General features: G+C 44.2%; 1 protein-coding gene across 1 annotated transcript in view; it reads left to right on the forward strand.

Moving 5' to 3' along the window:
- Positions 1-24,681, forward strand: part of USP13 (ubiquitin specific peptidase 13) — a 99,195-nt gene that overhangs the window by 43,947 nt on the left and 30,567 nt on the right. The window contains exons 5-11 of the mRNA XM_075938035.1: positions 3,294-3,436; positions 3,691-3,875; positions 12,102-12,196; positions 14,994-15,181; positions 18,588-18,659; positions 18,931-19,024; positions 24,334-24,459. Of these exons, the coding sequence (XP_075794150.1) occupies positions 3,294-3,436; positions 3,691-3,875; positions 12,102-12,196; positions 14,994-15,181; positions 18,588-18,659; positions 18,931-19,024; positions 24,334-24,459 (903 nt within the window). The remainder of the gene's footprint in view (positions 1-3,293; positions 3,437-3,690; positions 3,876-12,101; positions 12,197-14,993; positions 15,182-18,587; positions 18,660-18,930; positions 19,025-24,333; positions 24,460-24,681) is intronic.

Consider the following 24,681-nt stretch of genomic DNA (forward strand, 5'->3'; position numbering starts at 1 on the left):
GATTGGCAGAGGCCCTGGAGGTTTTTCGCCTTCCTCTGTAGCATTGGGCACAGATCACAGCTGAAGGACTCTCTGCATGTTGGGGCCTTCAAAGTATTGGAAGGCTTCAATATCTGAGACATAGGTGAGAGGATTATTCTAAGAGGGGTGGGCGAGATTCTGTGGCCTGCACTGTGCAGGGGGTCAGACTAGATGATCATAATGGTCCCTTCTGACCTTAAAGTCTATGAGTCTATGAGTCTATGAGTCTATGGGGAGAAGATAGTGACCTTACAGATTACCTCTGGGCAGTGGAAGAAAGGGTAAAAACTGTGCTGGAAGACGTAGACCCATGGAATGTAGAGACTAGTTCTTTGACAGTGTTGAGGAGGGATGAAACAAAAAGAGACCGGTGCAGTCAAGAACACATGACAGAGTTACTCAGGGTCTTTCAGGCAAGAGCAGGAAGCTTGCACTTTATGAGATGGAGACGAGGAAGTTAGTAAGGTTAGGTGATGATGGGCCAGGTTAGGTGGTGATGGGCAAGGAAGAGGATCTTAATGGCTGCCTTGTTGGACTGGAGAGGGGAAAAACATTGAAAAGGCATGTTTCAGACTGTCCAAAGCAACAGAGGATCAAGCTGGTGGTGAGACCCTAAGGTCTACACTTACTTGAAGATCAGTGCTATGGCAATCAATTCCTTGGGGGTCGATTTAACAGGTCTAGTAAAGACCCATTTAATTGACTGCCAATCGCTCTTTTGTCGACTCTAGTACTTCACCAGAACGAAAAGCATAAGCAAAGTCAATAGGAAAGTTTCTCCCATTGACTTCCTTCAGTGGCGCCCCCACAGCAACTTGCTATTCATGTAGTTGGACTTGCATACTTTAGATTGACATTGCCCTGTATAGTATACCTGCCCTGAGGTCTGGCCAGGATGTGGTCACTAGAGAGCTGAGAGAATGCAGGTTGCATGGTGTGGAAAGTAGAAGCAGCAGGATGAAGCTGGAGGAGCAACGGAGTCTGCACGTGCAGATAAGCATTCAGTGATCTTGGAGGAAATGGGGGTTGGCGTGGTAGTTGGAGAGGTCATGACGCTGATATCTGAGGCAGGGGGAGACCTGGCCTGCGATTAAAAGAGGAGTGAGAGAGTGTGTGTGTGTGGATCAGTGGAGGCATGCGGCAGTGAGTTGCTGAGGCAGGTGGAGAGATAAGAACATGCTACAGAAATTGGCACCAGTGATGAGGAGAAGGTGGAGGATGTTTAGGGAGGGAGAGAAGCTGGCCATCCCAAATAGACTGAGAAGAGGGTTGGGGAGTTTAAGGGAGCTATAAACAGGCAATGGGGATTGAAGGCTTGGGAATTCTCCTTCAGCAGATATGAATCTTGGCAGTGCTTTGTACAGAAGTATTGAGTCACGTGTAGAATTATCTCCTGCAAACATTCCTGGATTTTGTTGTTGTTGTTATCTATCTACAAAAGAAGGCCCCTATTTTCCAAAGGCGAATCTTGGTTTTGCTATCTGAGGTTCCCAAGGCCATGATATTCAGAGAATGAGAAACCCTAGTTCCCATTCACTTCTGCTTATAATGGGGGTGCTCAGCACTTCTGAAAATCAGGAACAAAATGTCTCAAGATGGGTACCCAAAATCAGAGGCCAAAGAAAAGCCACAAACCCACAGACACTTACCTACTTGCTGAACTTTAATCACACGAGTAGGTCTATTGGATTGAAGCCTAAGAATGTAACACACAGATTAGAAGACAATCTGTTTCATTAGTTTAGCTCCAGGGTTGCCTAAGGCAAAACATTAAATATTTATTTAAAAAACGCACTTATTGATAATAATTCCTTAGCTAGTGTATTAGGTGTTCTTTCAGTTATAATAATTTAAGTTAAACTTCCAAGTTGATGCTGTTGGTTGTTTGTATACTTCTGTGCTGGGCCGACGAAAACATACTTGTGAGTTTCACTTTCTGGTTCCTTTAAGTTATCACAATGCTGCTGCAATAGTTGGATTATAAACTCTATATGAAAATGTTTAAAATCCAAGCAAACTGGTCTGAAAATAAAAAAGCAAAATGTAAAAGCATTTCTCTTGATATTAGAGTGTTTAACATGAAAAGGGTACACAATCTGCTTTTGGGCTCTAACCTATTTCATAGTGTGTCTTTGCAGAGAAACACGTGGAGTTACAGGTAAAAGATATGCAATGTAGACTCATTAAAAAACCCACACTACATAGGTATATTGTGTATACAGGGTAAGAGTTGATAGCTTGCAAACACCTAAGCTAGTTTAAATAGTGTAAAAAAAGTCCTGTTTTAAGACAATTCAAGGAAAACATGCTATTTGTTTTTAAAGCAGCATATTTTGTTATGGTCCCTGCCTTGCTATAGTTCTGATGTTTATGGCTTTCATTCAGCAAAGAACTTGTGTGCATGTTGACGTCATCTTATACATGTGCTAAAATATCTTGCTGATTCAAATCCTTAATTCTTTCCATATACAGTAAACTTTCGATAATCCAGCACCTTTAGGACCCAGGGGGGTGCTGGATTATCAAACATGCCGGACCATCAGGAGGGGGGACTATAAGGGGTCTGAGGTCGAGTGGGGGGGATGCGCCCCTCGGCACTATGGGACCACCCGGCAGCACCACAGCTGCTCTGCCCATGGCTTCCCTGTGTCAGCCGCTGGTCAGTTTCAGCAGCGGCTGAATTGGGGAACCCGGGGGCAGAGCAGCTCCAATTGTCTGGCTGCCTGGAGCACTTCTGGGTTCCAGATGGTCCGGCATCCAATGGGCCGGCACTACTGGAGTTTTACTGTACTTGAATTGGCCATAAATCTTGACTTCAAATTCCTTTAGCTTTTTTTCCTTCCAACTCCAGTAGCCAGCTAGCATTTAGTCCCATCCCAACAATGGCCCACTCAGAACCATCAGTATTTTCCCCCTTGGAAACTAAAGGAAACTTTTGCTTATTTTTCCAAATGACATTTTTTGAGTCAGCATGTAGAAGTCTGGATTCTGCCTTCAGTCCTACCCACGCTAGATTCTGCCTTCAGTCCTTCCTGCCTTTACTGCACAGGTATAACTGAGGTTGTGCCTTGGTCTGTTTACTGGTTTGAGAACGTGAAGGAAGTTTATTTACAAAGGGGGAGACTTTCAAAGGTACAAAAGGCAGCTGGGAACCCATTTCCCCATGACATCCAATGGTACATAGCACCCCCTTGAGAGAAGTTTTTTAGTTTTGCCTTATCAGAGCTGTCAGAGGGGTTAATTCTGCTGCTTTATTTGGCTTCTTTTTACAGGTAACAATAGCCTGTGATGCAGTCCTCACTTCAAAATCTCCCTACCGAAAGCAGGACCCGGACTCCTGGGAAGAAGAGCTACAAGTATCCAAACATGCCAAAACACTTGTACAGATGGACAATGGTATTAGGATTCCCCCGAGGTAGGACACCAGGGTTTATTTGTTGTATGATGAGCAGCGCGCTTCAGAAAAAGGCTCGTTGCAGGAGCCGCCCATGGGTTGTGGCACTTGAGGTTCATGGGGGCAACTCAAGGAGCTGGTCCTATGCCCAATGACCCAGCCATGAGACTCCCTTGTACTCCCATGGGCTTTTGTTCATGGACTCAAACATCAGCATTTGGGGTTCCAGCGCTGATCTCTTTCTTTGACACTGCTTTCAACCCTCTGCTTGGCAGTGGCTGGAAGTGCGCAAAGTGTGACCTGCGGGAGAACCTCTGGCTGAACCTGACGGACGGCTCGGTGCTGTGTGGAAAATGGTTCTTTGATGGCAGTGGGGGAAACGGACATGCCTTGGAACACTACAGAGAAATGGGCTATCCCTTAGCCGTGAAGCTCGGAACCATCACTCCCGATGGTGCAGGTTAGTTGTCAGGTGATTTCGGCTTGCAAAGAAAACAAAATATACAACATACATCACAGCCTCTTATCGCTCAGAACAACTGTATTGATTAACAAACCTCTGCACACATGGCACATGTTGGAGCAGCTGTGAGAGATGCAGATTTCATGAGGTAGGTCCTCAACTGGAGTAAATCTGCATAGCATTATTGGTGCATCACCAATTTACACAAGCTGGAATAGCCACATCTTATGTAGAGCTGATTTCCATGCCTGATTCCTTTTCTGTGCCTCTGTTTCTTGACAGAAAGCGTTAGCTCAGCTGTTAGTTTATGTAAATTGGACCAGACCTACGATGTATGGGATAGATATGTGTTCCCACATATCTATGTTGGTGTGTGGCTTTGCCTCTTTATGCTTTAGAGCCTGTATATATTCTAAATGTGGGTAGGAAATATCCTAGTATCGTATCCATACTAAATTGAGACTCAAATATGTGTGTATTGGGGAAGAAGAAAATACGCTCTTGAAGAATGAAAGGAACACAGTGTATTGCTATATAATTTTTCTATACTGGATAGCAGTAGATTTAAGGAACAATTTTTTTTACCGTTCCTTAAAAATTGTATAACTTAGTAAATGCACCTCATTAAGATGCAGGAATGATTTATAATACATATGATTTAAGTATGCTGGAAACCTGGATTGTCTGAAATGAAAAGGAAAACCTAAGAATCTGTGAACCTTGGTAAAATTTCTGTTTTGGAAAAAAATTCTGGTTTTGCAGCATTTCTTCTTGCATTTCTTAGCTGTATTTTTACTGCTGTGGAAACAATGAAAATAGGATCTTTCTTTAGCATTTTACTACAGGTTGAGCCTCTCTTGTCTGGCACCTGTGGGACCTGACTGGTGCCAAACCAGAGAATCTGCCAAACCAACGTAGGTCAATAATCGCTAAATATTATTATTGCTAAATTGCTAAATAATAAGCTAAATTGTGTAGCTTATTTGGAGTTAATTTTGAAATAAACTGCTATTCCAAAATATCCCTTGATCCTTGTGGAACAAGGTTTACAGGGATATTGGAATAGTGAGCCTGTTATATTTTGAAATAACAGGCTTGTTTAAAAGATGTGGAATAGCTATTTTGGGATACTGGAAGTATCCTGAAATAGTGCCGCTGTCTAGACATACCTTTACAGACACTTCCACTGCTTACTGGCCTTTTAGAAGACATTTCGGGGTAAATTAGAGCTAAATAACAGCACAGAACACTGAGCGCCAGGGCTGGTACACAAACTTTATGGGACCGTGGGAAACTTGGCCATACCCATGATAAGTGGATATCCAGCTAACCAAAATCATGCCAGACTATGGATGTTGCTGGACCAGAGTGTGCCAGACTAGAGAGGTTCAATCTGTAGATTATAAGGTCAGAAGGAACCATTATGCTCATCAGTCTGACCCGTGCCTAACTGAATAAACAGAACTTTGTCCGGTGATTCCTCTATTGAATTCATACATTTTTATTCCTACTAACAAATACTGATATAGCCCTCAGGCCTGATGTGATGTTTGTAAAGTGCATCAAGATCCTCACAGGAAAGGAACTATGTAAGTGGTGGTGTCCAAGTAGCCTCTGCTTTACATTTCACTGTGTGGCTGTGGAGAGGATTCTGGACTGTGGCGATTAGGCAGTATAGAAGCATGAGGAACCAAAATTTGTAAGCAAAGAGATTCTGTTTTCATACAGCTATTGAGGAAGTGTGAACAAATAATACGCACTAGAATTTGTGTTTTAGTGCTCATGGTTATATGAATGAAAAATGACTTTCCAAAAACCGTTTCCTGATGCAGCTTATGTATTTGCCCCTTGCTGATGCAAATAAGTGAGGACTTGGTTGTAAGACATTTTACCTTATACAGGCAGTCCCCGAGTTACGCGGATCCGACTTATGTCGGATCCGCAGTTACAAACGGGGCCGTTCCTCTCCCTGGTCTCCAGCAGACCAGGGAGAGGAAGCAAAGCGGCGGAACACGTGGGCAGCGGACAAGGCTGTCCGCTGCCCACGCGCTCCGAGGCTTGGCTCTGCTTTGCCCCCGTCCCCCCCCCCGTCCCCCAGGGGGACGGGGGGGGGCAAAGCAGAGCCAAGCCTCGGAGCGCGTGGGCAGCGGACAGCCTTGTCCGCTGCCCACGTGTTCCGCCGCTTTGCTTCCTCTCCCTGGTCTGTCAGCTGGCAGCGCGCTCCGCAGCTTGGCTCTGCTTTGCCCCCCCCTCCCCCTGGGGGACCGGGGGGACGGGGGGGGGGCAAAGCAGAGCCAAGCAGAGCCAAGCCGCGGAGTGCGTGGTCAGCTGACAGCCCAGACGCGTCTGGGCTGTCAGCTGTCAGCGCGCTCCGCGGCTTGGCTCTGCTTTGCCCCCCCCCCCCCTTGGTCTGCAGACCAGGGGGACGGGGGGGCAAAGCAGAGCAAAGCCGCGAAGCATGCGGGCAGCGGACAGCCCAGACGCCTCTGAGCTGTCCGCTGACCGCGTGTTCCGCCGCTTTGCTCCCCGTCCCCCTGGTCTGCAGACCAGGGGGACGGGGAGCAAAGCAGAGCAAAGCCACGGAGCCCGAGGGCAGCAGGACAGCCACGGCGCGTCTGGGCTGTCCCGCTGCCCCCGTGCTCCGTGGCTTTGCTCTGGACACCTGTGGTACAGCAGCTGGGGCGCTGCCAGTTGGTCCCGTAGCGCCGCTCTGGGCGCTACTGGACCAACCGGGCAGCACCCCAGCTGTTCTGCCCCAGGTGTCCTGATTCAGCCACTGCTGGTCAGATTCAGCAGCGGCTGAATCAGGACGCCTGGGGCAGAGCAGCTTGGGTGCCGCTGGGTTGGTCCAGTAGCGCCGAGGAGCGGCGGCGCTACTGGACCAACCCAGCAGCACCCCAGCTGCTCTGCCCCAGGCGTCCCCAAGTCAGCCGCTGCTGAAACTGACCAGTGGCTGACTACAGGAAGCCCCTGCCCCGGGCTTCCTGGAATCAGCCGCTGATCAGTTTCAGCAGCAGCTGACTTGGGGATGCCTGGGGTTCTTAAGTTGAATCTGTATGTAAGTCGGAACTGGCGTCCAGATTCAGCCGCTGTTGAAACTGATCAGTTTCAGCAGCGGCTGAATCTGGACGCCAGTTCCGACTTACATACAGATTCAACTTAAGAACAAACCTACAGTCCCTATCTTGTACGTAACCCGGGGACTGCCTGTATTTAAATGATCAGTTTTTCCTTGATTCCATCGGAGGAGAGAAGAATGTCCCAAGTTTGAATACCACTGAGCTGCAGGAAAAGGACACTACAGCTCATGGGAGAGCCTGATTCAACCTGCTGTTGCATTAGAATGCCTAGTAAGAATTCACTCCCCTGATTCGCAAATGGAGTTGGCTTCTTTGTGCCTGTCTGATCTCAGAAGTTCAGTGTTTCTAATAACATCAGCGTAGAGGTTAGTCTTAACCTATCTCCATAGCAGGATTCTGCTGTGCCTGCAAAATACTCACTGGATGCCAGGTGCTCTTTAAGCAACAATGTTACTTTCCTGTTGCTATTTTTCTTCCGCCTTTGCCTTCACAACCACTGCTTCTCTGTCACCTCTCTGGTAACAAAGGGCAGGCTGTCATCCTTCCTCTCGGAACGAGAAGCAGCAGCTGTTCTGCATGGGTCTTTGTTCCTATTTTGTCTGAAGTCAACTGCTTCTCTTCAGAAAAAGATTTTCTCCTTCCCTACTTGCTTTCTTAGAAATAAAACATTTTATACCCAAATGACAATGATAAATGTAATCCTTTCTGTAGGACTGGACTGTAACCCTAGAATCCAGCCTGTGTGAGGGGCAGTATTTAGTCACATTGCCCTGTCTTGTTCCAGGGAGAGTGTAATCTGTATCCGTGCTTTTACTGGCACTGATCGCTTCCCCTCTGCAATTCAGGGGTGCTAAGGCTCAGGTGACTCCCTGCCTACCTCCCCAGGATGAGAGAACTAGCCCAGAGTTGGTTCCTTCCCTCTTTCCTATAGGCTCCAATGATGCAGGCAGGGGAGTATGGGAGATCTTTGCACCCTGTTGTTCTTCTGCTGTGTGGAGGTCTCAAAGCTGCACCCACACTGTCTGCTGGGGATTTCAAAGCACTGTACAAATGGCAGTGGTTTGCCTGAGACACCCATGGCAGCAGGTGGCATCATCTCACTCCACGGCCCGATGGCAGATCAGTGGCTGAGCTAGGAACTGAACCCAAGTCTTCTGACTCCCAGCCCGGGCCTCACATTCAACATCTTCCCAAATCCCTCTTTGGCTATGCCTTTCAGACTCCGGTACTGTGGGACAGATTCTGCCACCTCCTTCAGCTCTCATGACAACATAGCTGTGTCCCATTTTTCTCCACTTTGCTACCGTATCTTTTTAATGGGCTGCAGGGCTAGAGGTGGGAATGGTTGAAAGTAGCATGCCCTGTTTTGAATAGTCACAGATTATGAATCTTTACGTTAGACAGCTGCATGACAGACAGCTAGAGTCATCTTATGCCGCCACCTCTCTAGGGTCAGAGTTCAGCACCCTGCATCTCTTACACTTTACCATGGAGCAGAGTGTTGCACCTGCAGCTAAGTAAAGCACCGGAACTTACGGTTCCAACAAAAAGGGAGATTGGGCATTCCACACAGTGTTCATATTTCCATTTCTTCCTGCAAGCACCTCAACTTTTGCTTCCCTTTAATTATCTCCCCCTCCCCCAAATTGTTCTCATTTGCTGATTCTGTTGGGCATCATCAGGGTATCTTTTCTCCTGCTCCCCTCCACCATATTCCACTGCTCTAGGACTCACTTTTCCTTGCCACCATTATTTATTTTCTGACCTATCTATATTCTGAATCAAGTGTGATCTACTATATCAGTATGTGTCAGACGTGGCCACAGGGGCTGTCTTCTCCCCATTCTGAGATTTGCTGCTCTCAGTGTTAAGTAAGTGAATTCCTTCCCTCTCCTCTTCTTTCTGACTTCTCTAAAAGTCACTGTGATATTAGCTGAACAGTTGAAGGTGTTGAAACCCATGAAACAAGAGCTGGGCTTGAGCAAAGATTAATGGCTCACGTATCCTCATTCCCTTTCTACTATTCTGTTGATTTGTGGTTTCAGGTAACGACGCTTGCTCTCTGTCGAACACAAAAAATGGTCTGAAGTAGGGAAAATAAACTCCCAGCTTCCATGTTGATAAAGGCAATCACCCTAGCTCTATGTGTGTAATTTCACCCCGAGAAGCATTCTGAATTTTGCAGTCTGTTTGACTGATCATGACGCACCATAAGAATATGGGACTGTCGTGAGCCTCTGTATAGGGATGAAACCATAATGTCTTCTAGGACGCAAACACTCTCACAATGGAATTCCGGCTGAGGGACATGCTATAGCCACACAAATACCAGCAGGGTCACCCATGACTAATGCCAACAGCGGGATTGCTGGGCTAATCAGTCAGCGTAACTGAAGGGCCATGCCCTGGCTCCAAGAGGCTTAATTTTTTACAGGCCAATAATGTGACTAGCCCCTTTTAAAAACTGCATTAACTCTTAGGATACTTGCTCATCCTCCGCATGAAGGAAAAAGTTGCAACGAGGTCAGCACTAAACCAGGTCCCAGGTATCTATGCTCTTGGGAGACTGACCAGTTGCTAAGGTTTCATTCAAGTTGCTAGGTGACTCTTTGCTGAGGAAGGAAAAAGATCTCTAGATGCTAGGAGATGGGGCAAGCTGAGGACTCTTGGGAAGGGGCACACCTCTCATGAACTTCCTTCCCTTCTGTTTGCATATCCCTTGCATCCCCCCTAAACTGTGCATCTAATAGGAACTCTCGCTCTCTTTGCTGCTGGTTCCTGCCCCTCTGTCAGGCAGGAACCTGGCAAGAGGGGGTGGGGGAATAGTCACTGTAGGTAGTCTGGCATGGAGAAGTGCAGGGAGGTGGGCAGACAGCAGGAGGGATGTCAGTGGGGGCAGGGAGTATTTTGGTGGTTGGGTGTAAAGAAGGGCCAGGGAACCATAGTGGGTCCTGTCAGGTTCTGAGGAGAGCTCAGGAGATGGTAAATAGGTCTCTTGCTTGGGGCAGGAGAGAGAGATGATACGGGAGCTGCTACCTGAAGTGTCTCTCCTCAGTGTGTCCTTCACAACATAAGGGCCACAAACACCATTTACTTGTTCAGAAAAACAAAATCTAAACTGGATTGAACTGTATAATGGGACTTGCCTGGTAAATACTGAACAATGGACCCTCCCCTTCCTTTCTGTCCTCTCCTCAGCTTTATTAAACTACATTTCCTTGGGAAAATATTGTCACTGCAGAAACAGTGCTTCCCCCATCAGCTTGAGTTCTGCCCTGAAATAACAAATGATCACAGTTTTCTCACGCTTCCAGGGCAGACTCAAGCCCATGTGACCCAGGGTAGCAAGCCCAGGCCATGGATTTCCCTGCTGCACCTGTTTTTGTATGGGGCCAGAGGATCAGCAAAAGAGGTTCCTGTGAAATCCTGTTCAGAGATCAGGAAGACCAAACAGTTTCTAGCAAGACAAAGTGTCCGGGGCTCTCTATCTTTATATACTGCGGAAATGGGGTCTGTAATGTACCTGATTGTTGTTAGGGAAATGAGACTTGTTTACATGGGACAGTTATATCGGTATGTGCTAAAATCTGAATTTAAACCAATATTGTTACATCAGAATAACTTTTATTCCAGCATAAATGTCTATGGTGTAAGTGATATCTGCAGAAGTAAATCAAGTTAACTAATAAAACTTCCCTGTGTAGATAGGCCCAAGACCTAGAGAGTTTGTGATTCTTGCCCAAGCTCACACAGGCCCGTCTGTGGCAGAGCAGGAATTTGAACCTATGTCTCACCTCTCAAGTTTTGTCTGATCAAGGACTCTTGGTCTAGTGTTTACACTAGATTTTTAGTAGTTATCCTATTCAGTCGAGGTTTAGTCATTGGTGAGCAGTTCTTTAGAGGGTTTGATGATGGATCTTTATACATTAAAACCAATATTCTCCCTGCAAGTAAAATGAAGATTGCTTGCCATGTGTGTAAAAAGCACGTTTTGGCATTTTAAATGCGATTTCTCTGTTACACATTCTCACACCAGTGTCTTGCAAGCCATTTTTTTTGAGAATGAACATAGTCTTGTGATAAGGCTCATGATACTGTCACCAGTGTGGCATATGGGTTTATATGAATCTGACTTTCCATAATCGCATAGCATACCTGAGGTGTGTCCTTTCAGTCTGAAAGCTGACCTCCCCCGGGAAATGGCAATAACCCCAGAAATGCAGGTTGGAAGGACCTGTTATAGGAGATTGGTATAGATTTATGTGTTACAAATTTTATGAACCAGATGTGATCTCTGCAGTTAAGGATAGGAATTCTGTTGGCACACAGTTCAGAAATGTAGGTCTCACTAAACCAGGATGTATGTAAGGGTATGTCTACACTACCACCCTAGTTCAAACTAGGGTGGTAATGCAGTCAACCGGAGTTGCAAATGAAGCCCGGGATTTGAATTTACTTTCCTTTATCAAGTATCAATGGTAATTTTCCGAGACCCTCCTAGGTTATTAATAAAACAGTTAACCTTGTTTGTCATTGGATGGATTTCTCTGTGCGCCTCGATCATTTCTGCATCTCAACAGGAACGAGGGCAAAAATTTTTTCCTTGTGCCTTTAGCAGCAACTGATGACTGATGTAATATCATTAGGAGTCAGTCAGCTCTGTTTACGTCCAGAGTTCTAATGCCTTCATCTGTATTTAATGTCTGCACATTCATATATTCAGTTTCACAGAGTTTCAATGATCACACAATTTGAAGATAATCTCCATGCTGAAAATGTAGACTTGCTGCATAACTGATATTTGTGTATGCTTTTGCTTTTTGCATTTAGCCCCACATCCCCATATGTTTGCATTACTTTTATTTTGAAATGACAGTAATTTTTTTTCAATTAGGAAACTTTAAATTCTGTGAAAATATAAATTCTGATTTAAGAACACTTAATAAGATGATTGTATTGTGGAGGGTAAAATACCTTCCAAATGTATAACTCTGTATATACTTTTGCAGGTCATACGATGGTACTATCAATAATGCAGTCTGCACAGGTGGTACTATTCTTAGAATGTTTTGTTCCCATTTCTAAATAAAGCCAACAGGTAACGTTCTGTGCATCATCACATTTGCTTCTTTCTGTTTTGTAGATGTCTATTCTTTTGATGAAGAGGAGGCAGTTTTAGATCCACATATAGCAAAACACTTGGCGCACTTTGGAATTGATATGCTCCAGATGCATGTGGTAGGAAACTCATCTTTTATTTAGAGCCTCTCACATATTTCAAGGTAGGACAAAATAATTTATCAGTGGAAAATAAAGCTAACTCAAGCTAACTGCTTGAGTTTTTAATGGCCATGTTTAAGTTGGTGAAGAACACTATAAGTTCGTATATGTGGTTCTCTGGGCTCTAAATCAGTATGGGTATATGTACACTTCATTGTTAACCTTGGTCTGTGCAATTCAGGTACGGGGACTCAGTGTTCCCAAGCCTGCATTTGAACTAAGGGTTTCAGTTGTAGCGCCTGGGTCTCTCAGCCGTGCCAACATGTCCATAGAATTGTAGGACTGGAGTAAGGATGTAAAATCCTGGTGAGTCAGTTAATAATCGGTTAAATGTTAGGTTGACCTAATGTTTAACCGGTTAACCAACTAAAGTGGGGATCCCTGGATGGGAATCGCTTCAACCCACCTGGAGCAGCCCCCAGCCCTGTATTGGGACTGGCTGCCGGTTCCCAGCCCTGTGTGAGGGTTGGGGCTGCCACCAGCTCTGGCTCCCAGAACCTGCTGGAGCAGCCGATGCCTGCAGCCCCTGTCCATGATGGACTATCTGTGGGGCTGGAGCAGTGCACCCACCCTCAGCAGGCAGGGAGCTGCTCCAGCCCCCACTGGTTAATTGGTTAACCTTTCACATCCCTAGCCTGGAAAGGACCTTGAGAATTCATCTAGTCCGGTCCCCTGCTCTCACAGCAGGACTAAGTATTGTCTAGATCATCTCTGATAGGTTTTTGTCTATCCTTCTATTAAAAATCTCCAGTTATGGAGCTTCCACAATCTCCCTAGGCAATTTGTTTCAGTGTTTAACGACCTTGACAATTAGGAAGTTTTCACTAATGGCTAACTTTAACTGCCCTTGCTGCAATTTAAGCCCATTGCTTCTCATCCCATCCTCAGACATTAAGGACAACAATTTTTCTCCCACCTCCTTTAAACAATTGTTTATGTATTTGAAAACTGTTCTCCTGTCCCCTCTTGGTCTTCTCTCCTCCAGATGAAACAATTCCAATTTTTTCAATCTTCTATCATAGGTCACATTTTCTAGAGCTCTAATTATTTCTGTTGCTTTTCTATGGATTTTCTCTAGTTTGTCTATTCTTTCCTGAAATGTGGCACCTAGAACTGGGCACAATGCTCCAGTGGAGGCCTAATCAGCCCAGAGTAGAGGGGAAGAATTACTCCTTGTGTCTTGCTTGTAGCACTTCTGCTAATACGTCCCAGAATGATGTTTGCTTTTTTTTGCAACAGTGCTACACTGTTGACTCATATTTAGCCTGGGATCCACTATGACCCCCGATCCTTCACTGCTATATTCCTTCCTAGACTGTAATTTCCCATTTTATATGTGTTCACCATTGCTGGACATGGGCTTCTCAGCCATGCTAATGTGACCATGCTGTACTACACAGTACTTCTGACTTGGATCTGCAGCCAATAATAGAGAGAGAGGAATACAGAGCATTTTTAATTATAAGTAATTTTTTTTTACTTCACAAATAAAAAAAACCCCGTTGCACATGCACATATAAGAATAAAAAGTCGAAATCTACCAAAGATAATTGAAGCAAGTAGCTCACAACGAAATAAAAAGATAATTAAGGGGACAGTTGGGTCAAATTTGCCCAAATTTATGTTTTGTTACCAATAACAGTTGAAAACCTAAGACCAAGAGAAATGTTTCCAAGAAATATGGAAAGAATCCCAGTTGAAACTGGCTATTTATAAGATCTATATATTTCCCTTCAGCCTTGGAGGCAGTGCAGCCTAAAGGACATCGCACTGGATAGGGACTAGGGAGAACTGTTATTCCTGGCTTTGTTATTGACCTTCTGGGTGACCTTGGGCAAGTCAGTCCCCTTCTCTGTGTCTCACTTTCCCCCATCTGTAAAAGGGGTATAATGATACCTAACTAATTTTTAAAACACTTCAAACTCTATGAATGAAAAGTGACATATAAGAGGTAAGTGGTATGATGATGATGATGATGCAAACTGAACATTGCAGTCTCATACTAGTTCATGAAAACCTGAAAATGAAATGGGTCTGAGGTTGACTAGTCAGCTTCATTTTTGTTCATCCGTTTTTATTGCCTGAGTTGGGAGAGAAAGGAAACAGGAAAATGGACAAATAATTTAACTTTTAAAAGATTCTTTGTTTTATTTATCCAAATATGATAATATTGGTGCGGAAACTAGTTTATTTTAAACAGCATTCACTTTTAGTGATGGAAAATGCTTATTTTATTGAGGAGGCATGAACATTTTTACTTCAGTGAGACCTGGATTTCACCCAGTGACAAAACTCCCATTTAATCGGTTCAAAATTTCACTCCTTGCTTTCAGAGCTGCCAGTAAAATGCCCAACACACTAGTGATCTGCTGATAATAATAAATAATGGTGTTGTGAATGGTGGCTACAAATGAAGATACACTCGAGCTGTGAGTGTACCAACAACTGATGTCTCTCTCACTTGAGCTAAAGGAGCACTTTTAGCGGCAACTGAGTAGCAGGCAGCTGTGTTCCTGGAGACCAGCATCTAGCTAGCAGAAGAGATGATCACACATACTTAGTATATTGCAATAGCAAGAAGCTGTTGGGGTTTTCATTCTGAACTTTCTTCCCTTGGGTTGGAACTTTTTTCCTTTCAGTTTGAGTTAGGTTCTTCCATTTTACAACATGGACAGCTATGCCCATTTATAATTAATGCATCATAATTGTAGATCTATTTCAAAAAGAAACCAAAACCAAACTCCTTTGCATTCAGACAGAGAACGGCCTAAGAGATAATGACATAAAACCAAGAGTCTCTGAGTGGGAAGTGATTCAGGAGTCTGGCGTGAAGCTAAAGCCCATGTATGGCCCAGGATACACTGGCATGAAGAACCTGGGAAATAGCTGCTACCTCAGCACTGTCATGCAGGCCGTTTTCAGCATCCCAGAGTTTCAGCGAGCGTAAGTAATTCTCTGCAGTGCTTTGCGCAGACTCCGATGTCACACATCTATTATTTATACAATCCACATAGTATTTCAGTTTCTAACTCTTATTGCAAACAGCTGTCTTCCAGCCAATTCAGTGGCCTGACAGAGAGTGTTTGCAGACAAGGGAGGAGGTCCAGACCTCCTGCTTTTGAAGTCAATATCCCATTTGACTTTATTGATGCAGGTTTGGTCTCTAGCTCATAAACTTCCGCCTGGTCTGCACACAATTTCTGTAGTGGCATTGCTTGTCTGTGGTACTTTTATGGGCCCCATCTGCCTACTACCAAAGTGCTTTACCATTTTATTGTGTTCATGTTGTCAACACCTTTTTGAGGTAAGGAAGTGCTATTATCCCCATTTTACTGAGAGGGAGCTTAGACACAAGATTTTCCTGAACTAAGCGACTTGCTCAAGATCACAGAGGAAGTTTGTGGCAAAGCAGGGAATTAAATCTTGGTCTCCTAAATCCTATGCTAGTGTGTTAACCACAGGACTAATGTTCACTAAACTTTTCCATCTATGTGCGGAATACATTTTGATGTGCACTGAGGCATGTGCATATGTACACCCCCAGTAGAAACACAAACCTAGCTGTGAGCACTCTGCTAATCAGATGGGCGGCATCTGACTCTCTCCTAGAGGGTTGCACAAGTTCACAGCTTACTGGGAACGCTCCCCAGGACCATCCTTCTTCTGTAGAGCTACATGAGCATGACTGTTAAGCATGTGATTTTTTTTGTCACCCATTAAAGTTATATCAGTAAAACCCCTAGTATGAAAACAGTTGCATCAGTCTAAAAGGTGTATTATTTGTATTACTCCCTTTCCTGCATGGGAACAAGTTATACACATTTAAGCACATGTAAGCACATATACACTAGTATCACTGTGTCCACAGTTGGGATATTGTACCAGTGTTACTATGCCATAGTTAAACCAGTATAACTTTTGTGTATAGCCCTGGCTTGAAAGATAGATACATCTCTTACCAGCCAAATTTGTTTCTCGTTAAAAATTTCAGCCTTGCAAATGGGTTGGTTGTTTAGTCATTTTCCTCTGCTGAGTGAGAAACAAAAGCTGCTGTTTTCAGCTTTTTTAATAGTTCTTTTTTTCTTATTTTACATCTCGGAGGTTTTCTTGACAGTTGAACACTTAGCACTCCCAGGTGAACAGCTGCTTATAATTGTTTGTGGAGAATTGTGCATAGCTCACGATAAAACTCAGAGTGTCCTTTTATATCCCAAAGGAGTAGTGTATGTCTTGAAAGTGATGCTCCCAGATCTTGGGACATCTTCCTAGATTTTCAGGTAACACTTGCCTTCTGGAAAAGAAGGCGGGGGAAATGCCAAATTTGTTTTCGTGACGTTACTCAGCCATATGGAGTGCTGTCTGCAAATTCATTAACTCCTTCACTATAGGACCCTTGTGCTTCAAATGGACTTTGCCACATGTGGCTGCTTTCAGTAGCATGATATTTGAACCTGTCTGGAGTATTTGGCATCACTGAGATAGTAAAGATGTATCAGGCATAACTTGGACATTTTCCTTCAATGTGGCCCTAACTACATGGCAGATCTTTGTGGCACTCTGATGAAAACTGCATGCTGCAGCAGCACTGAATAGACTAACATACCCTTCAGTGCTTGTTGAAAAGGCACAAATTAGTGTCTGTCTGTCTCTGTTTGAAACTGGGCATCAGAAATTTGTCTTCAGACTGCAAACCTTACCATTTGTATTATATTCAGAATTCGGTTAAAGAGCCATTAATTAGGAGCTAGGAACTCATTAGTTCTAATCCTGACTCTGTGTACTTGGGCAAATCACTTTTAGGGCATTTCTACATTAGGAAATTATTTCGAAATAACTGAATTTGAAGTAACTCCCAAAATAACAACATTGAAATAGTGTTATTCCCCAAAGAAAACAGGCGTACAGATTTCGAAATAACCAGCCTGTTTTGAAATAACAGGCTTGGTAGTATGGAGCTCTGCTAATTATTTCAAAATAATGCCCTCGTGTAGAGCATGGTTCACCGTCTCATTGAGGTTACTTATCTCCTAGAGATGTTGTAAGGCTTAATTAGTGTGTGTCCGTGCAGTGCTCTTATGAGGGTAAGTTCTACTCTTCTTCAGTTTGCTGTCTACCTATCCATGGTGCTTATTCGGCTCCTATCTCTGTATCTGAATTAGGGATGTAATAGTGTAGTTGATTAACCGATAAGCAAAAGCTTATCAGTTAATGCTATAGACTACACATACCCTCCCCTCCTCCCCGTCAGTACGTTTTTTAGCAGTCTGGCTCAGTCCTGGCTCATGCCGGATCCGGGACCTACCCCCGCTGCCGTTCTGCATTTAAAGTGTATTAGGAGCCAGGTGGGCAGGCAGCCTGGCTCAGTTCTGTATCATGCCAGGTTCAGGAGCTCAGCCCATCCCTGGACAAGGACTGCTGCCACCTCATGCTGCTGCCTCTGTATCCGAGGCAGCAGCATGGGGCAACAGGCAGCCGGTCTGCCAGGGGAGCTAGTTTTTAAACTGACTCCCTTCGCGGACTAGCTCCCGCCTTCCACTCGACGCTGCTGCCCTGATACAGAGGCAGCAGTGTGGAATGGCAGTGGGCTCCTTGGTAGTGGGGCCGGAGCTCACTGGCTGCTGACCTCGCCCCCAGGGACATAAGAAGAACAAACTAGATCAAACCAAAGGTCCATCTAGCCCAGTGTTCTCTGTGCCAACAGTGGCCAATACCAGATGCCCCAAAGGGAGGGAACATAACAGGTAATCCTCGTGTAATCCCTCCCCTGTCACCCATCTCCAGAGAAACAGAGGCGAGGGACACCATATGGAATAGTCGAGTAGCCGATAAGAATTCATGAGGTTAATTGATTATTCAGTTAACCGATATTTAACATCCCTAATCTGAATGCCTCATAAACTTTAATGTATGTATCCTCACAGCACCTTATGACGTAGTGCAATGTAACAATCCCCATTTTACAGATAGAGACCTGAGCTACAAAGAGACTAAGTGACTCTCTCAAGGTGTCACACAGGAGGTCAGTGGCAGAGCAGGGAATGGACTCTATGTCTCTCAAGTCCCAGGCCCCGAACCATTGATCCATCTTTTTCCCCCAGCAAGGAGCTTCTATTGCAAAATGTAAATTTCTACTTGTTTTTTAATATTGTTCATGTGTGAATTACTGAAACAAGCAGTGGGGGGTGGTTTGTTTGCATTGTGCTTGTCAATATGGAACTGTCCCTAGATATTAAGCTTGCTTTAGTATCTCTGCAGAACAACCTCCTAGGGTATCCAGGCATTTTAGCATAGGACCCAGGCAAAGCTACATGTAATTTTTGACCATTTCTCCTTTGTTCTCGCTGCCCAGGTATGTGGGAAATCTTCCGAGAATATTCGACTACTCCCCTCTAGATCCAACACAAGATTTCAACACACAGATGTAAGTGCCAGGTTCCTACTATTAAGCCAAATAGAATCAGAATAATTCGGCAGCCAGGATGCTATGGCAAAATAGCTGTAAGTAGCAGGAGAGCATCTTGATGGGCTTGGGGAGGACAGGGGAGGAGGATGGGTAGATATATGTTCCAGCTTAACTAATTATGAATAGCAAAGAGATTTTGAGGAGTAAAAGTTACTGTCAGATTCTCTTCTCCAAATCTGCAGGAAAATCTTTGTCTTTCTTTTTGTTTTTCTTCCCCTTTTCCCTACAGGACTAAATTAGGACATGGCCTCCTTTCGGGCCAGTACTCTAAACCACCAATGAAATCTGAGCTTATTGAACAGGTGATGAAGGAAGAACACAAGGTATTTGACTGAGCATTTGTAGCTTGATAAGTAGGTAAAAGTGATGCCCTGAAAAAAGGGAACAGGTGCTGGCTATTGGAGAGCGTGAGGCTGCAGTTGATCCCACATGGCATGTTTAGCAAGGTGTAATGTGTGAGATTTCCACTGAGGAATCTCTTAGTCAGCAGCTGTTTGTACAAAGTTTTAAAGGGACCAGGGTTTTTGCTAATAGGGTATTCTGCTGTTCCAGCAGTGCCCTGAACTCTTGTGTACATATGTAAAACTAATTACAGAGCCCTAAATATTTGGGATTGAACTCCTCAGTCTGGGTAGAGCTGAGCGTGAAGGATAATGACTCAAAGAACCTGATCCTATCACCAGTGAAATCCAGAGCAAAACTTCTGTTGATATCAATGGCAGAAGAATAGGCATAACGAACAGAAGAATATTTGATGGTGCAGGAGACTTTTGTCTCTGTAGGACTGACTACTTTATGGTAAAGAATACAATTTTTATGGCCTCTGTTTCCTAATTCACCATTTCTGATGAGTGATGGGCCACCCTGGGAGGTAGTATTTTAATCCTTGTTGATCCTGGATTTAGGATGGATGTCGTTTATATCTGATGGTGTGGAGAACTTGTGGGATCACAAAATGTCAGCTGGCTTTCCTCTGGAAACACAATAGTAGAGATGGGTTTCGATACTGGGATATGAATTAAACCCTCCATCCTACGGCTACTGGAGTTTCAAGGAGGTTCAATTGTGGTCCATGTCTGTTTTATGACATAAATAATTTGTGGCATGTCAATCCAAATTGTGGAAGGGGGGCGTTAGGCTCCATCTCCATTCCACATTAACTGCCACATTCTCTTGAGTTCTGCACCAGCAGCGCTGGTTTTAGGGCCCTTAATTGACCACTGGGCAGAGAAGTTCCCTCTTCCCTCCAGGAGTTGGGAAAAAAAACCCTTCTCCACAATAGATTGGGGCTAGGATCATCTGGGTGTACCTCACTTAATCCGTTCCCTGCCACAACAGGGACTTCGCGCATTGGTGGCACTTTGAATCTCTCCTGTTCTCAGCCTGTGGCTTACAACAGTTTAATCTAACTAGTCCTTGGGCTCAATGTAGGGGGAACTTGGTGAATTTTAATGGCCCGTGTTATCATGCGGGTCAGGTTTAGAAGATCCAAGGCAGAGATTTATATATTTCATTGCACTGGGACCCTTTCTGACAACAATTATGATATAACCTCAAGGAGGGGAGGGGAGGTTAAAGGCTGAGCCTGTCTGAGGCCTGCTGCTCCCCAAAGCCTGAGCCCCACCAGCGTGTGCTGGGAGGTAGGAACCAAAACTGAAGGGCTTCACCCCGGGGTGGGGGTGGGGGACACTGTAACCTTAGCTTCATCACCCAGGAATGAAGTCAAAGTCTGAGTCTCAGCAGGTGCGGCTTGGATTTGGACTTCTTCTTAGATTGGCTGGGGTCTGGGGCTAAAAGCCAGTCCTGAAAACCACACTAAAACTTTGGGGTCCTGACCTGCAGCTGGAAAACCACTGATCTAGTAATTCTTTTTGGCCTTCATCCTTATGAAACCATGGACCACGGTTCATTTTTTCTGTCTGCAGGGAGAATCATTAACCCACGTTTCTCTCCCCTCACTTTTAATTAAAGTGCTTCTAAGCTCTCCTTATTTTCCTCTGGCAACCCTCTTGGTGGGGTGATTTTGGTGTATCCTAGAAGCAAGTCCTTTAGTTACCATGAAAATACAGTGCTATCTTGCCAGGTGCATTCTGTAGAGGTCGATATCTGTGCCGCTGTATCACCTCAGTTTACTTTGATGCTATTTTGGCAGTTAAATTTTGGACCTAGTTTGTATTTGTGTCCCTGCCAACCTTTGTTACTTTGAGCCCCACACAACATGAAATTTAACCAGCGATCAACTTTTCCTCACACCGAGGTGGGATGTTTGGAAACAAAAGGTCAGCTTGTAATAGATACTGACGATACCGTGTCTGGAGAGGAACTTTCTTTCTTGGAAGAAGCATCTATGATAAATTCCAAGATGTATTTTTAGATATAACAGAAGCTGGACATGCTTTTGTCAACAGAAACAGAGTGACAGTTGCTGTAGTTACTTATATTATCTGCTTCACCACCCCCACTTCCTTTTTGATGACACAGAAATTTCACTCTACCTGATCATTCTTATTTAAAAGGGAATTTAGTCAGTAGACGGATTTTGGACAAAGGTGGAATCTCTGATTTGCAACTCTGGTTTGCATAATCTGAAATTATATCTCAACAAAAGTTTCTTCTGAATAATTGTTTTGCCAGTGTTTTTATTCCTCGGGTAACAGAAGCTTTGGTGAATCTTGCTTGTGTTTTCATTTATTAAAAGGCAAGAGCTAACGTTAACACTGAGAAATCCAGGCACAGTTTTCCAGAAATGCAACGCCGCAGTGTTAAGGTGTCAACAGCAACTAACTTGTGACGTATCCTATGTGTGTTTAACAAAACAAAGAATAATATGCTAAGCCTCACATTCAATGGGACAAAGGGGGTTAGAATGAAAACTGCATCTCCACTTTAGCTACAGCATTTGCTACTGTGGATGTTGTAATAAACTATCCAGAGTTTTTTGCAGAATAACATTTGGGACTCGTCTCTGCCAGTTAATTAAATGTAAAGAGTGCCATCCAGGGGCACAAAAGTATATGCATTGTTCATAATTTAGTAGGTTCAAATGGATTCCTGTTTTAGCAGTTTTTAACATGCTGTCGGGAGCGAAACAGTTTTTACTGATTTAATTTTTTGTTACTATAGTAGTATTAGAAAATTTCAGGGGTAGGCATTTCCCACTCTTGCTCCCTCTGGTGAGCTGCACTGGCGGCATTGCAATGATGGGAATTTTGTAGATAAATGCTACTGTCCACCCAGTGCACGTTCTGCCCTCCAAGGTGTTTGCTGTGGCATTTGAAATGCATGAGTATAACGGTGAAGGGATTTTTGGCCAAACATGTTCAAAAGTGCCCTGGACTTCCATTTTGCGTGTACGTGGCATGAAGTTCACATCTTATTCACTAGTAGCCTTTAACAGCCTGGATTTTTGGAATGCAGCCATAACCTGATGTCAGTGGGTGTTGCCTGTGAAGGCATTTGTATGAGATCTTGAGTGGTTCCATCTGTGCTATATTTAGCTAAATGGTTTTGCAACTGTTGATGAGGAAAGTATGCCCCATAGTCTGTAAATATTCCTGGTTCTGTGGTATTGAAATCTTCTTTCCACTATTGTAGAGCAGTTTAGGAAGAGCAGTGGGCTACTTGGAGCCCACTTCAACATAAAAAGAGGCCCCAAGTTTGTGGTGTCATCAGGAACTGATTTTTTTACCCAGGTCTTTGCTATTATTGATCTTGTTTTTTTGGTTTACATTGACCAAGTTTTGTTGTGTGTGTGAGATCCTAGCCTTGAGAAAATGGCACATTAACACATTTTTCTTCTTGCTACTCAGATGGTTGAATAAAAGTTGCATTTAAATGGCAATGGGGGTGAATTTCAAATTCAGCTCACCAAAAATCTCGGACAACAGTTTGCTTGCTTCTAAATCCTTCTCTCTTAGAAGGAAGCTTTGTCTGAGTTTCCTTTTGTATCCCTTCTTCCTTTGATATAGGGTAGTTGAGGACACCAATACGATACACAGCTCGGTATTCAGAAATCCCTCTTACGTCTCTAGATGTTTACAGAAGCTCTTAAAGCGCATCTTAGTGTAATCCTATCCCTGGTGTACTGCCAGCAGCTGAGCCAGCATTGAAAACTGAGGGCCTGGTTCTGATTTCTGTTGATCTGAATGGGTTAGTCCTTGTTCATACCAGTGACACCAAGATCAGAATTGGGTCCTATGAGTGAAAGTTTCCTTTTAATAATGTATTTTATGTGCATCATATTTCATGCTGTTTCTCCTGTATTATAATGGGCAGTAGCACCATTATCCTTACTAGCCAGTTTTTCCAGGTGCTCTAAAATACAAACACTTGTTGGTATTGTCTTGAAAATTATCGTGCCTCATGAGGGCCCAATCTGGTATTAATGGTCAAGTGGTAAAGAGGAAGCCTCGTTGTGCATTCCCTACAGGTGCTCCCCACTCATGTGCTATTCCTTATAATCATTTCCTCAAAATACCACCACGTGCTCAAAAAACAAGGGAACCTCACGATCCAATAACTTCAGCACAGCTAGGGCTGATCAGCAGTGCCTCATACCCTTCCAGAATGCACCTGTGCTTAAACCTCTGAGAACCAGGGATTACAGAATTAAGGGTTGCACCAACCTCAGCCTGCATCCTTTAGGCTGCCATTTTTGACAAGGGGAATTGAGGGCCTCACTCAGACATCTTAGCACTTTTCCCTTCCAGAGGATACGTGCGTGTAAAACTGACAGATGGAACCAAACCTGGGTCCTCTGGAGCTTAGTGTGTGAACCTCTGCACTCCAGCCTGTGCTAAAAGCCAGCTGGTTCTCAGCTAAGACTGTAGAGCACACTCATTCTTTCTCTCTGTAAGAAGTCTAAGTGCCACTCCATGGGACAGTACACCACATCCAATAGGTATGTGGGTTACATGTGCAGGCACAGAGCACGCATGGACTGCAGGAGAAATGGTCAGATCATGTTCTTACTAAGGCGAAGTCACATTTCATGCAGGCTTAATGAATACTAGTTTGCTGCATCTGTCCTGTACTTGGCTTACTCTGCACAAACCACCATCTAAATTGCCACTTGTTATCACTTCTGGACCCCGGTCCTAAGGATTCCCTCTGGAATGCCACCTGCACTTGCTTCGGTAAGTACAAGTGTGAGGACTCCCCACACCAATCTATGTAGCTGTCTTGAGCACAGTGAAGGGCAGTTGGAGTGTGCAGATAAAGGAGAGAATTCTGTCCACCACAACACACAAAATGGCACATTTATTTAGTTATTCAGTCATGTTTTTTTGTTATAGGCCAGCCCTGGCTGAAGCTCTTGGCAGCTCTAGGAGACAGTAGTGGCACATGGCTGATGAATACCATAGTTCTTTGTTTCCTGGTTTTCAGGGATTTAAGTATTGAAGTCCGATAAGCATTTGCCAGTCTTACAGGATACGAATCATTGCTTGTCAGTCTGAAGTCTGCATTTACAGAGCTTGTAGGCAGCGGATTATGGATCACATTCCATGGCTAGGCTTCATTTCCTGTGGCATTTTGATCATGAAACCTAACTTTTAAGGTTTGAGCCAGTGTGCAGTTCAGGCCAACATGCGCAGAATGCTTTTCAAAAATATTTCTCTTCATTTCTTTGTAGCCTCAACACAATGGAATTTCTCCTCGTATGTTTAAGGCCTTTGTAAGCAAAGGGCACCCAGAATTCTCCTCCAATAGACAGCAAGATGCACAGGAGTTTTTCCTGCACCTTATAAACCTAGTAGAGGTGAGAAAGGGTTCACTATTTCTTCTCTTTATCTCTGTGTGACGGGTCAGGAGATAAGAAATGGGGTAGTAATGTTATCTCATCTTTTTTTTTTTTTTTTTTTTAAAAACAAACCCTTTAAGGCCTGTTATATAAGAATTACATTGATCTAACTAAATCAGTTTGAATACCAGTGTAGTTCAGTTGGTACCATTTGAGCACCATTAAACAAGCTATAAGTGC

This window comes from Pelodiscus sinensis, chromosome 10, assembly GCF_049634645.1.
Source record: "Pelodiscus sinensis isolate JC-2024 chromosome 10, ASM4963464v1, whole genome shotgun sequence".
NCBI classification, from domain to species: Eukaryota; Metazoa; Chordata; order Testudines; family Trionychidae; genus Pelodiscus; species Pelodiscus sinensis.